The sequence below is a fragment of the Octopus sinensis genome, linkage group LG11 (genome assembly GCF_006345805.1).
Source record: "Octopus sinensis linkage group LG11, ASM634580v1, whole genome shotgun sequence".
Classification (NCBI taxonomy): Eukaryota; Metazoa; Mollusca; class Cephalopoda; order Octopoda; family Octopodidae; genus Octopus; species Octopus sinensis.
This window is the reverse complement of record NC_043007.1, coordinates 76,775,036-76,788,864: the sequence shown is the minus strand read 5'-3', so window position 1 is coordinate 76,788,864 and position 13,829 is coordinate 76,775,036. Positions and strand designations below refer to the sequence as shown.

At 32.3% G+C, this 13,829-nt stretch overlaps 1 protein-coding gene across 4 annotated transcripts in view; it reads right to left on the bottom strand.

Annotated features, from left to right (window-relative positions):
• LOC115217477 (rho family-interacting cell polarization regulator 2) overlaps nucleotides 1-13,829 on the bottom strand; it is a 205,528-nt gene that overhangs the window by 37,598 nt on the left and 154,101 nt on the right. For all 4 annotated transcript variants that reach the window (XM_036507754.1, XM_036507755.1, XM_036507752.1 and 1 more), the window contains 4 exons: nucleotides 8,685-8,738; nucleotides 6,622-6,670; nucleotides 5,437-5,531; nucleotides 1,001-1,064 (listed from right to left, as the gene is read on the bottom strand). In XM_036507754.1, the coding sequence (XP_036363647.1) occupies nucleotides 1,001-1,064; nucleotides 5,437-5,531; nucleotides 6,622-6,670; nucleotides 8,685-8,738 (262 nt within the window). The remainder of the gene's footprint in view (nucleotides 1-1,000; nucleotides 1,065-5,436; nucleotides 5,532-6,621; nucleotides 6,671-8,684; nucleotides 8,739-13,829) is intronic.

The window sequence follows — 13,829 nt, the reverse complement described above, 5'->3', positions numbered from 1 at the left end:
CAAAGCCATGCTGAAATCTTTTATTCACTGGTCTTCATAAATTTAAAGGACCATATATAATAATTTATAAACTTAAAATAAATCAGGATTTTCACTACATGGGGTGGAGGATTTAAAATCTGTTTTCCTATATTTAACAATAATTTTAATACATAGCAGTATGTATTAGAAATAACAGAATATATTAGATAATGTCATCATTGATACAGTCTGAAAAATAGACAAGAAGGTGACAACTAGAATGACACTGATCACAGGGTTACTTCTTCAGAAGTAACCTGTAGCTAATCATCGAATTCAAGCCAACAAATGAACCTCTACACTTGCTTGATCTAGTTAAAATAGTAGCTATATCATTAAATCACACTCTACCATCATCATAAAAAAAAAAAGGTCACTTGAGATCATGTAATCCCAGATATATAATTTTGATCATAAAAGGACAGGATAGTCTCAGCTTGAACACCTTTGAGTATATGTTTACTTTATCAAACCAGGTATGAAGCTAGCAACATCAACCAGTTTTCCTAGTATATCGCCTGCTTATTTTCCTCAATTTTACTTGAACCTTCATTTTAGAATTAACAGTAATTATCTACAATTATAAACAACAGTTCAAGTTCAATTTCCCATAATTACAGCAAGTTGATAAATACCTAAAACTAGATAGTTAAATGACACACTATACATAAAAACATAAATAATAATGAATTCATTCTCTTTTATTAGATGCATGTTTACAATTCACATTCTCATGTCTTTCATATAAAAGTCAAAGACAGAACAATAGTTCTGTCAAGTTGGCTGTGTTCATACTGGGGTACTGCTAAATGTTTCAGGTGTTTTACAATGTGTTGCATCACTTCTTCCTTCTGTAGAGATTTTTTTTTTTTAGTATCCTGTCATATAATAAAAAGTGCATTTTTTTACACCTTTTGCAATTTTTCACAAGCAAAATGCTTTTGATAAAAACAATTCTTTAAAACATCCTTCAACATACCTTTTAATTTACAATGAAAAGTCCCCATCATACTTTCTAACTGAGCTTCAATAGCACACATTGTCTGGAAAGAGATAAAAGTATATAAATTTATTTAAGAATGGTTAAACAGGTAAACAAAATTAAAACATTATTTTTCTCATTCAGACACAAGACAACACTCTTGATAAGCACTGCTTCCTTGATATGCTCAATATAACACCACTTACCAGCTTCATATACAAGCCACATAACATTTTCTCCAGTTGAAGACTACACTATGCTAATTAAGTCTATAAATGAACTATAAGGAGCACTCAGAGAGCACAAACCTCTGCCAAGGCAACACCAACATCCTCTCAATGATTAGCCAGATATGATTTTTGAAATGAGAACGTCTGAAATAAACTCAACTGCTCTCACAAATGAGAATACTAAAAATGAACCCGACCGCTCTTAAAAATTAAGATAATAGGCAGGAAAAATAATCCAGAATCCTTCTCCAGTACCAGATCGATCCCAAAATTTTATTAGCCCATGCTAGTCACAAGGCCAAATATCCCTGAAGGTTTCATCCCAATTCATCCAGCAGTTCTTGAGATATCTTGTCCACATACAAACAAACAAACACAACCGAAAACAATACCTCCGCCTTCACTAAGGCAGGGGTAATAAAACGAGAGTAATGATTCTCAAAATGCCACAGCAAAGCACAAACCTAGTCAATGGCTATCAAACTGATACTCTTGAAAGTTTCAACTACTTTCATGATGTTTATCATATCATGATTTCAGCATTTTTTTAAAGGCATAACTAATATCAGCTTATAACACACAAATATTTGGAGCCTGTAGCTTATATTTCTCCAACTAAAGCTATAACTCTTAAAGTATTAATATTTCTATTTTTGTTTTTTTTTTGTTTGGCAACAAAACAAAGCGCCTAAAGGTCACCAAGATAAGCAACAAATTTCTGCTTTCCTATCTTTGATTTTACTACAACTATTCACTACTTTAAATTCGAATGTGCTAAAGCTGCTCTTTTTTTGCTTCCTCTTTAATATACTCATGTTCTCACCAATATGTTCTTGTTCTCTTTAATAATCTTTCTTTCATGCAAGTGTGGGGCTCACTTGCTTCTCTCATGGAATTTTGAGGCTTGCTAGCTCACAAGGAGTTCATCTAATCCCACCCCCACAGCCTATGCCAAAAATCTTTTATTTTTCTTTCCTGATAAGTAAAAAGCCTCAACCTCACACTTTTGTGACTTTCTCTATCCCCCATAGATCATATGCTTCATGTACCAGACAAGGCAACCTTCCGCCCCCATCAAGCCACCAAATTATTTCTCCTTCTCTATCACCATATCTCACACTCTCCCATGCACCACACCTGTCCTACCCCACTTGTAACCCACCAAACCACATGTTATCTCTCTCTTTCTCTTTCCTATCTTCCCCCTGTACTATAACATTATTACAATTCTACTGCTCTTCACCCATGCACCCCACACACACACACACCTTAGCCACAATTTTACCCCTCAATCCAATTTCTACAGTTATCACCTAAGCCTCCCTACTTGCCCAACTTATTATCCTTCATCACATCCATTATATTCGCCCTTCACTCATTCCCCCATCTCTCACTCTTTCAATCTCTACCCACCCAAACTTCTGCACCTTCTGTCTCCACTCAGTTCTAGACCTTGAAGGTTCACTCCGACATTACTGTTTTTACCTCTTCCAGATCCACCACAATCATCCCCATCTACTCTTCTGAAATGCAAATAGCCATGTAACTCTTCAATAGCAAGAGACCTTTTCTGCTCTGCTCTTTTTCTCATACTTTAACCATCACCTCTCAGGGTTCATAGTCTTGCAAACCACATGGTAACCGCACTAGGGCTGATGCCACACAAAAAAAAAAAAAAAAACACCTAGTACACATTGTTGTAATGTGTTTGGTATTTAGAAAGGCATTTAGCTACAGAAAACAAGGCCAAAATAAACATTGGAGCATGATGCATTCCATGTCAAATCATCCAATCCATGCCAGCATGAAACATGGACATTAAGTGATGATGATCACTATCATAGCAAGCATCAAGTTTTGCTGTTCTGAAACAGGTGTACAAACAGCAACTTCTCAGATTGGAACCGCATATGTGACAAACTGGCAAAGATTCAATCCCAACAAACTTCAAATAATAACTCACAGACAAGCTGGTTCTTCTTTCTGCCTATAATTACAACAATAACCTCTGCTCTTCTTAACTACCTGCCTTCATACTCTTTCCAGGCCCACTTGTCCCACTTAGCTTTCCTCCACCTACTAATCTTAATGAGTCTCACTTCCCAGATGCTGCATCAAACACTTTGCTGAATCCTTCCTACTCAGAACCGCTGCCCTCTATCATGCAGTCACTTTCTAAGGCATTCAGTTCTGACAGAATATACTTTGTCAGATAAAGATGGATAAAGAGGAACTAAAAGGAAATATCAAGCAGAAATGAACAGTATGATGAAAAATGAAAGTAAAAACAGGAATTGAACACAGAAAATGGACTATTACATGAATGATAGGAATAAAGCAAACAGCGAAATATATTAAGATTTGAAAACTTTGCATAGTTTGTTTCAATAAATGATATCTAAGTTTTATAAGATATAAGAGATTTTAAATAATGGCTAAAATTTTAAATTTCTTTGGACTCTTCTTTTCTTTTCTGTACAGTCTTCTCTAATATTCCACCACAATTGTAATCAACACAGGTTGGAATGTTTTTATAGCTGTTCAGCTTTGTAGCGAAACAATAAACAAGAATTCCACTCTTAACATCTCTCATTTCAAATATTTCCCAATGGACATCAATAATATCCCAATAATTCTGATAGTTGGTGACAACAAGTCTAGAACAATGCTGGTGTTTACCTTTCTGATATTTCCAAAACATCATTTATAAAATTTACATAAGTGAATAAAACATTAGAAAAAAATTATAAAGGTAAATAACACAGCCAAAATATTTGTTGAAATGTTTGAATAGTCTATAACAAATAAAAGTGTTATTTCAGCCAGGAGATAAATTTTTATGTAGACACACACACACACAGAGAAACAAAGAAAAACTAAGCGTAAAGTATTTTAGATATGCATTATTTATATGTTATTTTCTGTTAATCAATTATTACATAAAATTACCTTTCTTCTACATATCTAAAACTGTCTTTTATTGAAATAAAGGAATCAAATGAGAAACTTGCATTGCAGAAGCAATTCATCCCTGAAAATTTGGCTGTGACATGAAATCCTGTAATACAAAATTAATTTAACTCATCGATTTTCATGTTATGAAGGAAGAATGCGTTCCAACTGATTTTTCTTTTTTTTTTTTAAAAAAAACCCCAAAAGACAACAAACAACATGGTCACTTCTTTGCATAAAAATAACAATATCTAAATATACACAGTACAATATGTATATATAAAAACATTTCAAGACAAATAAGTTAGGGATTAAATTAGAATTGTATCATTATAAGGGATGTGCTAAGCACAAAAGATATTGATTACTGTATGTAATTATTGAGAGGATGACAGATATTATCATTTATCTTATAGTTCATCATCATCAACATCTGTTTAAGGGGTGAGAGCTTATCCAAAGTTGTTAGATGTTTATGGTGCATTATCTCTTTGTTCAGTTTAGTGTAAGTACCAGGCTTGTTGTAAACTCCTCTTATAATCTTAATATAACATTTGTAGTAAGGGTTGTTTGCAGTCTGCACTCGTTTTAATAGCATCAGCTCTTCATTAGGTAAACATTTTCTGGAGGACAGTAGCAACTCAACCACGTCAAACTCTATAACTTCTTTAAACCTTACATTATTTGCAAGTGTCACAATATATTTCTAAATTAGATGTAGATGTAATAATGAAAAACTTGTATCAAGGATACAGTTTGACAATACATTTTTTCAAGTACCATTCAAATTTTAGAGTCTCACTTCACCTCATAACTCAGCTATATTATCCACAGCATCCATTATGCTGAACTTTTCCTGAAATCTTTGACTGTAGGTGATCTTCTTTGCCACTTACTTTCATAAGTTCTTAGATATTATGCCTTGATATTAGCTATAACACCTCAATTCATTGGCTGGAGCATGTATACATACACAAACAATATATATATATATGTGTGTGTGTGTGTATGAATGTATCATGATTATAACCTCCCAAATTTTTAACTATACAGGCATTTTGGTGAAGTGGCATTTTGGTGAAAGAGTAATTTTTAATTCATGTGAGTTTCTATAAGAGTGAAATTACAGACCATATCCTGAAATCAGTGGTCACTGTTTCCAATTTTTCTATGCACAATATTTCATAACCTGAGGTAATTGTAACATGGGGCAATACAATGAAAAAATAGCAAACTGGATAATAACTTTACCTGAGAGCATTCTTTAAAACCATATTTCACACTGGTTAAGGAACCTTTCTTATAGCCAGGTGTGTTTGCATATGCTCGAGCCATGTTACGAGCCCCTGTTAAATAATATAGAAAATAGAATTGAAGATTAATTTAAACTTATGAAAACTTGAACAAATTCACTGGGAGAAAAAAAAATTTATGAAGCTTATCTTTCTCTCTCTCTCTCTCTCCCCCCCCCCACACACACAGATAGTAATAGCCAAGTGCTTGGATTGAGTTTCTTGAATGGTCACACAACTATCAAACACTTATTGATTTTGGCAAGTTTCTGAGAATTAATACATTCAGTATTGTCAACTCACGAAGTTGATCCTAGATTAGCCAGTCCTAATCAGTAAACTATTTGCATGGATTTACGCTAATACCTGAATTTTCAAGGAAAGCTAAAAGGACATTAACATTTACAATTTGAGAGAGAGAGAGAAGAGTGATGGTAAGGGGGCTGAATATGGACAGATCCAAGCCATCCTTTGCTCCATAGTCGGCATGATAGGAAATAACTCTCTTTCCCTTTACTACCTCCTTTATCACCTCTTGCCTCTATTACTCATTACATATCTTTATTCTATCACCCTCTCAACCCCACTTCTCTATCCTTCATCCTTCTCTCTATTCTAGTCATCCTTATAGTCACTCAGTCTTGAATGAAGACCATACACAACAGAAAGAACTCTTTACTCTTGTCAGGAACAAGCAACAACTCTAGTGCTTGTGTCATGTTAAAATAAAACTTAGTACATTCTGTAAACCGGTAGGCATTAGGAAAGTCATTTAACTGTAGAAACTATGCCAAGAATGAAATGTATGAACAAGATGTGTCCTCCAAACTATTTTGAATGACAGTAAGTTCTTATATGAAAAGCTGACTAAGATACTGAGGACCCATCCAATTCATACCAGTCTGGATAGTAAACATAAAATGATGAAATTATTATGATTCAAATTATTTCTGTTTTGAAGCTAGCATCCAAAACTTGATAAACAGATGTTGCCTATTCCAATAATAAACCCCAAATAAAATCTTGTGATACAACATAAAACCTTCAATAAGTGTCCTTTACCAAAAACATCATTCCAACTTTGATATTATGTTATACAGGATATAAAGAAATGAGATAAACCAAATTATCAAAATTAAATTACCTTCGCGGAGTTGTTGGTTAACAATGTAGCAATCTTGTAACTCATCAATCTAGAAAATTAACAAAGAAAGGATTGGAGAATTAGAAGTTTGAAATTGAAATTAAAGAATAAGAAAAAAAGATGCATGGAATACACTTATTAAATTATTCTGAAGTTCTTAAAATATAGTTTACAATGTTCCGTTTTTGGATTTGGTTTGCAAGATTCTATATATGAGTTCATGTGTTGAAGCATATTCTGTTGTGTCTGGGGAGAATCATTTTCTTTTTGTGCCTTATGATTTAACACACTCACTGGTAAAATTTCCACTTATTTCTTATGTTTATTTTCCTAAAATTTTCCTTGCGTCTTGCAACCTTTTCACGCAGTGTAAATAACGGACAGAGTCAAGACTATTGAAAAGTTTGTAAGACACAATGAAAATTTTAGGAAAATAAACATAAGAAATAAGTGGAAATTTTACCAGTGAGTGTGTTAAATCATAAGGCACAAAAAGAAAATGACTCTCCCCAGATACAACAGAGTTTACCATGTAATTTATATTCTTAACTATTATAAAATAATATTTCCCACCAAAAAATAGTTGCAATCAAACTTTAAAAAATAGAATTTGTCACAATTAAAAAGTAACAGATAATATAGTATAGCAGAGTCGATTAAACTAATTATACATCAAGCACTACATATCTGTGACCTATCAAATGTTAGAAATCATTACTATTGTTCAGAAAAACAATACAAATTGCTTTATTTCTCTCATGAGCAACTGCAACACATTCCTAATAAGCTGTAATATAATTTGCAATAAGCTGCCATAAAAAAAAAACACGCACTATGTGGCTGGTTGTGGGAACAAGGGTATTCAAAGACTAAATAGAGAATTCTATACTTCCAAAAGCAGAGTTAAAAATATATTTATACACATATGCATGGCTGCATGGTTAAGAAGCTCGCTTTACAACTATGTGGTTATGGGTTCAGTCTCACTGTGCAGCACATTGGGCAAGTGCCTTCTACCATACCTCCAGACCAACTAATGCTTTGTGAGTGAATCTGAGATACATAGTGTGGAAGCCCATTTTTGCATATATATACATGCATACACGTGTGTGTGTGCGTGTGTGTGTGTGCGCGCGCGCGCACGTATGCATGTGTGCACCCTCCCACTACTTCTTGATACCTGGTGTTAGCTTGTGTACACCCTCATAACTTAGCAGCTCAACAAAAGAGCCAAAGAGAATAAGTACCAGATTACAAATATAAGTACTGGGGTAGACTTGTTTAATTAAAACCCTTCAAGACAGTACCCCAACATGCCCACAATCCCATGACTGAAATAAGTAAAAGATAAAAGGTATCAACTTTCAAATTCATTTAAATTCTTCTTTGATTTTTTTCACCTCTGACAAAGTCAAAAATGATTGAAACAAATTTATGTACATGCATGTGTGTGCATGCATGCCCTTTAGTCTTTTACTTGCTTCAGCCAGTTAGCTGTGGCCATGCTAGAAAATCACCATGAAAAAGATGAAATTGCACAAAAACATATAATGTTCATACAAATCTAAAGCACACACACACACACACACACACACACACACACACACACACACCAACCTAAAGCCAATATAAACTTGAAACTTAGAATGCAAACAAAATAAGGAATTAAATGTTTTAATCAAAAAGTAAAGAATTCCTAAGCAGAATATTAATATACTCTTCATAAGACATAATAATATATTTAAAAAAAATTAAATATTGACTTGATAATAACACATTCAGATCTATCTATCTATCTATATATATATATATATACACACACACACACGAGTATGTATATATATATATATATATATATATATATATGTTTCTTTCTGTGGAAGAGCATAGGCTTGAAACGTTAAATACTTTTTCACTTCCTGAGCGTTAAACTAATACATCTGTTTGTTGTCTACACCACCTGTCTTTGTCTTTTGTTGTTTTTTTTTGTGAATTCTCCCTATATATATACACACACACACACATCTACCCGTCTTATGAATTTATAACTTAAGAGTGTTTACCTTTGATAAATGGAATTCAAGCCTTTTCAGGTATCTTTCTGCAGCTTTAATTTGCTGGAAATTTGAATAAAAATATACAAATAAATTTACGATTTTAAAAAATGGGGAAAAAAATCTCCAGATGAAATGGGAAAAAAAAAAAAGATTAATTTACTTTAAAATGAAAGCAAAAATAATACAAAAAACAATTTTTCAATTTACACAATTACTGTAATAAATGTAATAAATATCAGTGACAATAGTTTCACAATTAAAATTTATGCAAGAGTTTATCATTTGCAATTCAAACTAGCTATTTAATTTCTTTTTTCACATAAATTTATGGAGATATTTTTGGAGAAAGATTTCTTCTTTTTGTAAGACATTGTATTTTTGTAGTGATCATATTAAATATTACATCAGATTTTTGAAACGTGAAGTCTGACAGGAGTAAAACATTTTTAAAAAACAAATTAAATCTGTTAATATTTATTAATTAGAAAATAAATGTAATCCAGCTAATTAGTATTTAGTGAGAAGGCAAAACTCCAGATATTGTTTATTAATTACAGACAAAAATACTAATTAAATGCTTGAAATTAGATGCAATTTCAAAACTAGAACAACAGAATTGGACAGGACACATATTTATAACTCATCATATCCTCCACAAATACTAATTAACTGATAGACTCACACAGTTAATCAGACAGAATAATTCACTAGGAAGCAAATAGTTTTAGCTTGAAATCTATCCACATGACTTAACATGCTGTTCTGAACTAACGTATTTGCTGCCAACAGGGTTAAATGACAAAACAGAGGGCAAAGCTCTTTACTGATATCAGCAAAGAAATTTATGAGCCACAGATATTGAGGCTAATAACATTGTTGCTGATGAACAGTAAATGTATATAAAACAGAGTTACTGATCTTTTAAATACAACAACGGCAACAGACTGAGTTGATAAACTCCTTTGTGTCCTTTGTTGCATTTCTGGCAAACACAAATAACTAATTATGGCCCAAAGAGAAATCTATGAGAGTGAACACTGTTGCTGCTGGTTGACCCCTGGGTCAGAACTATGATTAATGACATTTTAGTATTAATCATCCAGTATTTGTTATATTCAAGTGTGCATTATCCAACTTGTCTTCCCCATTTTCTTCAGATGATAAGGTATAATCTAAGACAGAGTCGGTTGCTATATTTTGTAACCATTGGCTTAAGAGGGAGGAGGGGGTCTCTGTATAATTTATATATGTTTCCTTTACTGAAATGAAACCTATCAAGAACGTAACTTGAAAGGTGCTAAGTTTAATCAGACTTACTTTACCTAGATACATTAAATACAGATGAAAGTTTTATGCAAAATTCCCAACAGTTCGTTGGGATACAGAGAGTCTAAAGACAAATGTCTACTCTCTAGCTGAACCAACTCAGAAGTAGAAAAGAAATTCACTTTCAATGAATTCAATTTAGTACTACTAAAACTAATTAAATAGGGAGATGGTATCAGAAAGTGAAAATATTTTCAAAGTCTACATTTTCAAATCAGCATAGAAAAGAAACATCAACCAATAATTCCAAGTCTTCCAACTTCAAAAAAATGAATAAACAAATAAATAAAACTATGCATATGCATATACAAAATCAAAATATGTTTACAAACTAAGGAATGACCTCAAATGAACTAAGAGAATCACTTCTGTCTTATCTTCAATACAATGTCTAGTCAACTGCTCCATTTTTTATTCAACCCTAGACTGATTTTAATTAATATATAATGTTAAGCTGAAAAATAGCTTGAGGATTTTTCTAGTCTCAGTAGGCTGATAAACACAAAACTTAAGAAGTATTTCTATTGCAAATAAGATGAATCCAGAATCATTGAAATACACATGCAAAACTTATTTCAATTTGTTGATGTAGTACAGAATAACTCCTTAGAAATTTTTGTGAGGTTTATGCATCTTGAGTAGTAAAATGCATTATATATATGTTTGAAGAGAAGACATTTGGAAGGGAGTATATAAACTGTTTGTGAATGGATGGTAATTTTGGTCATATATATATATATGTAAAAAGAATTTGAAATGATGATTACAAATCTGTTAACTTGATAATGTATTTCAAATAGAATCAGACAGTGAAGAAAAAATAAATGGTAAATGAAAACTAATGCAGAAAAAAAACTGAAAGAATTAAAATATAAGAATACAAGAAAGAACCAAATAAATTTCTTACAAAGATGCAAATTTAGGGAAGGTTAGAATTGGCTAATTTAACCTTAGAACTTGCTGGTATTTATCAAAAATAGTGGGATTACAACTGAGAACATAGGACCTAATTAAATGCCTCAGAAAATCTAGTTATAGGCTTAATACCATTCTCTGTCATTTCAGTACTTGACAGAATATTTAAAAAAAAACAGAAAAGTATAAAAGAAAAGTATAAAGAAAAAAAGGAAAGAAGTGTGAGGAAGAAAATACAGGTGTTAAAGGGAAGTTGATCAACAAGCTGCAATGTCCTCTCCTCCCAATCCCATCTCTGGTGATCAGTAAGGCAACAGGTTATACCTGCTGTGAAATGGTTGGCTTTCAGAAAAAGAGAATAGAAAGGAAACTCCTAAGTTCAGGAGGAAGTTGTCAGTAGACATGATGGCATCTTATGTTTCTACATCAAGCATAAAATAAAAGTCATTTGCATTGTTATATGAATTCTGAAATGCACAACACCACATCAATACAAACATTGTTGATATATTCATTAAAAGAAATAGTTCCAGAAATTTCTTGTTAATGAGGAAAATACAAAAAGAAAAAAAAAACTGAAATAATATTAGATTTAATGAGTAAGAAACATAAACGAGAAAAAAAATTCTTTTGTAAGAAGTAGTATGTCAGATATTTTGGTTATTTATTAATGGGTGGTGGTAAAAGTGTCTGCATTAGTGTGTTAAAAAAATAGATGCATGAATGAATTTATGTGTAGGCAAATGCATATACGAAAGTGTATACATTTGTGTGTAGAGCTGACTAATTAATAGACATGTTGGTGAAAGGGTGGTGTAGTATAAAAGACAATCCTTAGAATAAAATGTAAGCTTTTACACTATAGTCACAGTATAAGACTTCTTGATAATATTTCACAACAGGCTATAAATTTTGGTTAAGGTTCAACCCTTTTGATACCAACCTGCCTGAAATTGCCCCTGACTCTACCAATATAAAGAACTTGTTTTAAAATGATCTATAAATTAAAGCCTTCCATCAAATTTTTATGTTAATTTATGTTCCAAACACCAACTATAGGCACAAGGCCTAAAATCTGGTGGGAGCGCTTAATTGGTACTTATTTTATCAACCTTGAAAGGATGAAAAGCGAAGTCAACCTTGATGGAATTTGAACTGAGAATGTACAGATGGATGAAATGCCACTAAGTATTTTGCTCAGCATGCTAACAATTCTGCCAGCTTGCCACCTTAAACACCAGATTAATAATGACAAAGTTGTTTACAAAATTCTTTATTATTTTCAAAATTAAGTGAAAAAAAAACAACCTTGAAACATGGTAACAGAAGTGTTTACAGGACTTTTATACAAAAATGATGCACATATTTTAACAATTTTTAAACACTTACTCAAAACCATCACCTAAAGTTATATGAAGTTGTCAAAGCTATGTTTTTATTTAGTGATTAGGATAACATTCAAATGTTGGAGTCCAGCACTCACTGCTGAGACTTTACCATTCCAATAATCCTTTGAAAACCATACTAATGACTAGTGAAACAATATTGTTAATTACATTAAGCAAAATATTTTTGGTTAAGGTTTATACAATTCATTTTTATTCTGCAAAAGGTGATGAATGTATGTTAGTTAAGTGTACTATGCAATCATCATAAAATATTTTAGACAGATTAATAATATACTTATATGTTTCAGTAAAAGGTAGGATCATAGTAGATATATTAGTGTTATGCACTGTGTGATTTGTGACATGCTAAAGCAAAGGCTGCTGAGCTTTAAATTTAATACTTGGTCTTTAAGACAGACGCTAGTTTTAAACTGATTTCTTTTTTTTTAAATCAAAGTCCATCCTATACACCAACATATACTATACACAGATAAATGTGTATGCATCACAAGGTTAAGACTGTATGAAAATAAGAATGTATTTTTGTTTTGTTTCTTTTGTTGTTAATGTAAGCACAATGTTATAAAACACATACAAGTATCATAAAAGTTCTAAACATGCATACTATGCAGGATACTAAAAGCGGACATTAAGAGCCAAACTAAAGATTACATGCAAATACTAAACTTTCATGCAGACTCTCACACGACAATTTATAAACAATGTAGCAATAAATTCATTCTTCCCTTTGAAATAATCCACTGGACCTGTGCTAGAATTAGGTTTCTGTATTGTTAAGCAGACAAGAGGTAATATTAAAGGACACTAGCAACTTTTCCCAAGCACACTGGTACCTGTTCCTTCACAGCTATAGAATCAGAATCACATATATTAAAATGTCTAACTCAAAGGTGAACTGAAATACTTCCAATGGATTTTAAAATATTACCTATGAGTTGATAATCAAACATGTCTAACTGGCTATTTCATCTCTCTATAAGATTGCATACACTTTAATACAGAACATAGTTTTGCACAGAGAACAATTATCTGAGTGTATGTGCTTACGTTTTCATTTCTTGATGAAAAACTATGTAGGGCTGGCATGGGACCTCTCTAATGACGGATAGCACTGGTGGACTTAGTCAGCTCTATGCATGATGACACCTCTGGGACCACTAACTTGGAATGATCCCAGCCCTATCAGGCAAAAGCATGAAGCCAAGCCTTACAACTGTGAGTTTTTTGCTGAGTGCAGTCTCCAAGACCAAAAGACTGTATATAGAAAGCAAATCCAAATGATAAACTGAAATATATATTGATTCAATTATCTTAGCATTACTGAGTACTCTTCTTTGTAGTGACTATATAAAGTCTCTATCCCTCTCTCTCAATAAAACTGCCATAACAAAATCTATTTCCTACTCATTGTTGAATAAACAAATTTACAGAAATTATGTATAAATTTACTGTAAATATTTAAGAAGCAGCAAGCTGGTGATTTACAGGACAGCTAACTGTT